Source organism: Antrostomus carolinensis, unplaced genomic scaffold (genome assembly GCF_000700745.2).
Source record: "Antrostomus carolinensis isolate BGI_N321 unplaced genomic scaffold, ASM70074v2 scaffold39435, whole genome shotgun sequence".
Taxonomy (NCBI): domain Eukaryota; kingdom Metazoa; phylum Chordata; class Aves; order Caprimulgiformes; family Caprimulgidae; genus Antrostomus; species Antrostomus carolinensis.
This window is the reverse complement of record NW_010315002.1, coordinates 1-969: the sequence shown is the minus strand read 5'-3', so window position 1 is coordinate 969 and position 969 is coordinate 1. Positions and strand designations below refer to the sequence as shown.

Here is a 969-nt window from a genome sequence, read left to right as displayed (position 1 = left end):
GGAGCTCACCAGCTCGGCCGACTACGATTACCCACTGGTGACCAACGCGACGGGGAACCAGGAGGTCTCCTCCAGGTGGGAGATCTTCTTCACCACCATCTTCATCCCCATCTTCTACTCTTTCATCTTCCTCCTTGGCCTTGTGGGCAACTTCTTTGTCATCGTGCTGATGGCCAAGAAGAGCGGGGGCAAGAGGATGGTGGACACCTTCGTGCTGAACCTGGCGGTGGCCGATGTCATCTTCGTCTGCAGTTTGCCCCTGTGGGTGGTGGCCGGGGCGCGGGGGAACCGCTGGCTGCTGGGCGAAGGGCTCTGCAAGGGGAGCAGCTACGTCATCGCCGTCAACCGCTGCTCCAGCATCCTCTTCCTCACTGCCCTCAGCGTGGAGCGCTACCTGGTCATCAGGAAGGTGCTGGACACCAAGACGATGGGTTCCCGGAGACACATCCACGTCACCTGTGGCATCATCTGGGCAGTGTCCCTCCTCCTGGGTGCCCCGTCCCTGGTGTACCGCCGGCTGGATGGGGACGATTGCTGGGATGAAGATGGAGAGGACTTCAGCTTGGCCATGGTCTTCCTCACCTTCCTCCTACCCTTGGGGGTCATCTCCTTCTGCTACTGCTCCATCTACTGTCGTCTCCAGCGCCACGTCCGGCTGGGCAGGGGTGTCCGACGTTCCCACCGCGCCATCGTCACCATCGTCACAGCCTTCCTCTGCTCCTGGTTACCCCTCAACACCTGCAAGCTGCTGCTCTTCTTCCTCGCCAAGGGGACGCTGGTCCTGTCCCAAGGGCAGGAGGTGGCCCTGAGGTGGGTGGTGGCCGCCAGCACCTGCCTGGCCTTTGTTAACAGCTGTGTCAACCCCCTTGTCTACGCTCTGATGGACGGACGCTGCCGTCCCCGATGTCCCTTTGGTCCCCGCGCACTGGGGACAGGTCCCGGTGTGGTCACCTCCTCCTCCACCACCGA

The 969-nt window shown here is 62.2% G+C and overlaps 1 protein-coding gene across 1 annotated transcript; it reads left to right on the top strand.

Moving 5' to 3' along the window:
• Positions 1–6: 6 nt before the first annotated feature.
• Positions 7–964, top strand: GPR25 (G protein-coupled receptor 25; the record flags this gene model as incomplete). Its single annotated transcript, XM_010167825.2, has 1 exon — positions 7–964. A coding segment is annotated over exon 1 (795 nt), but the record flags the coding sequence as incomplete, so codon positions are not given.
• Between the last annotated feature and the right edge of the window lie 5 nt (positions 965–969).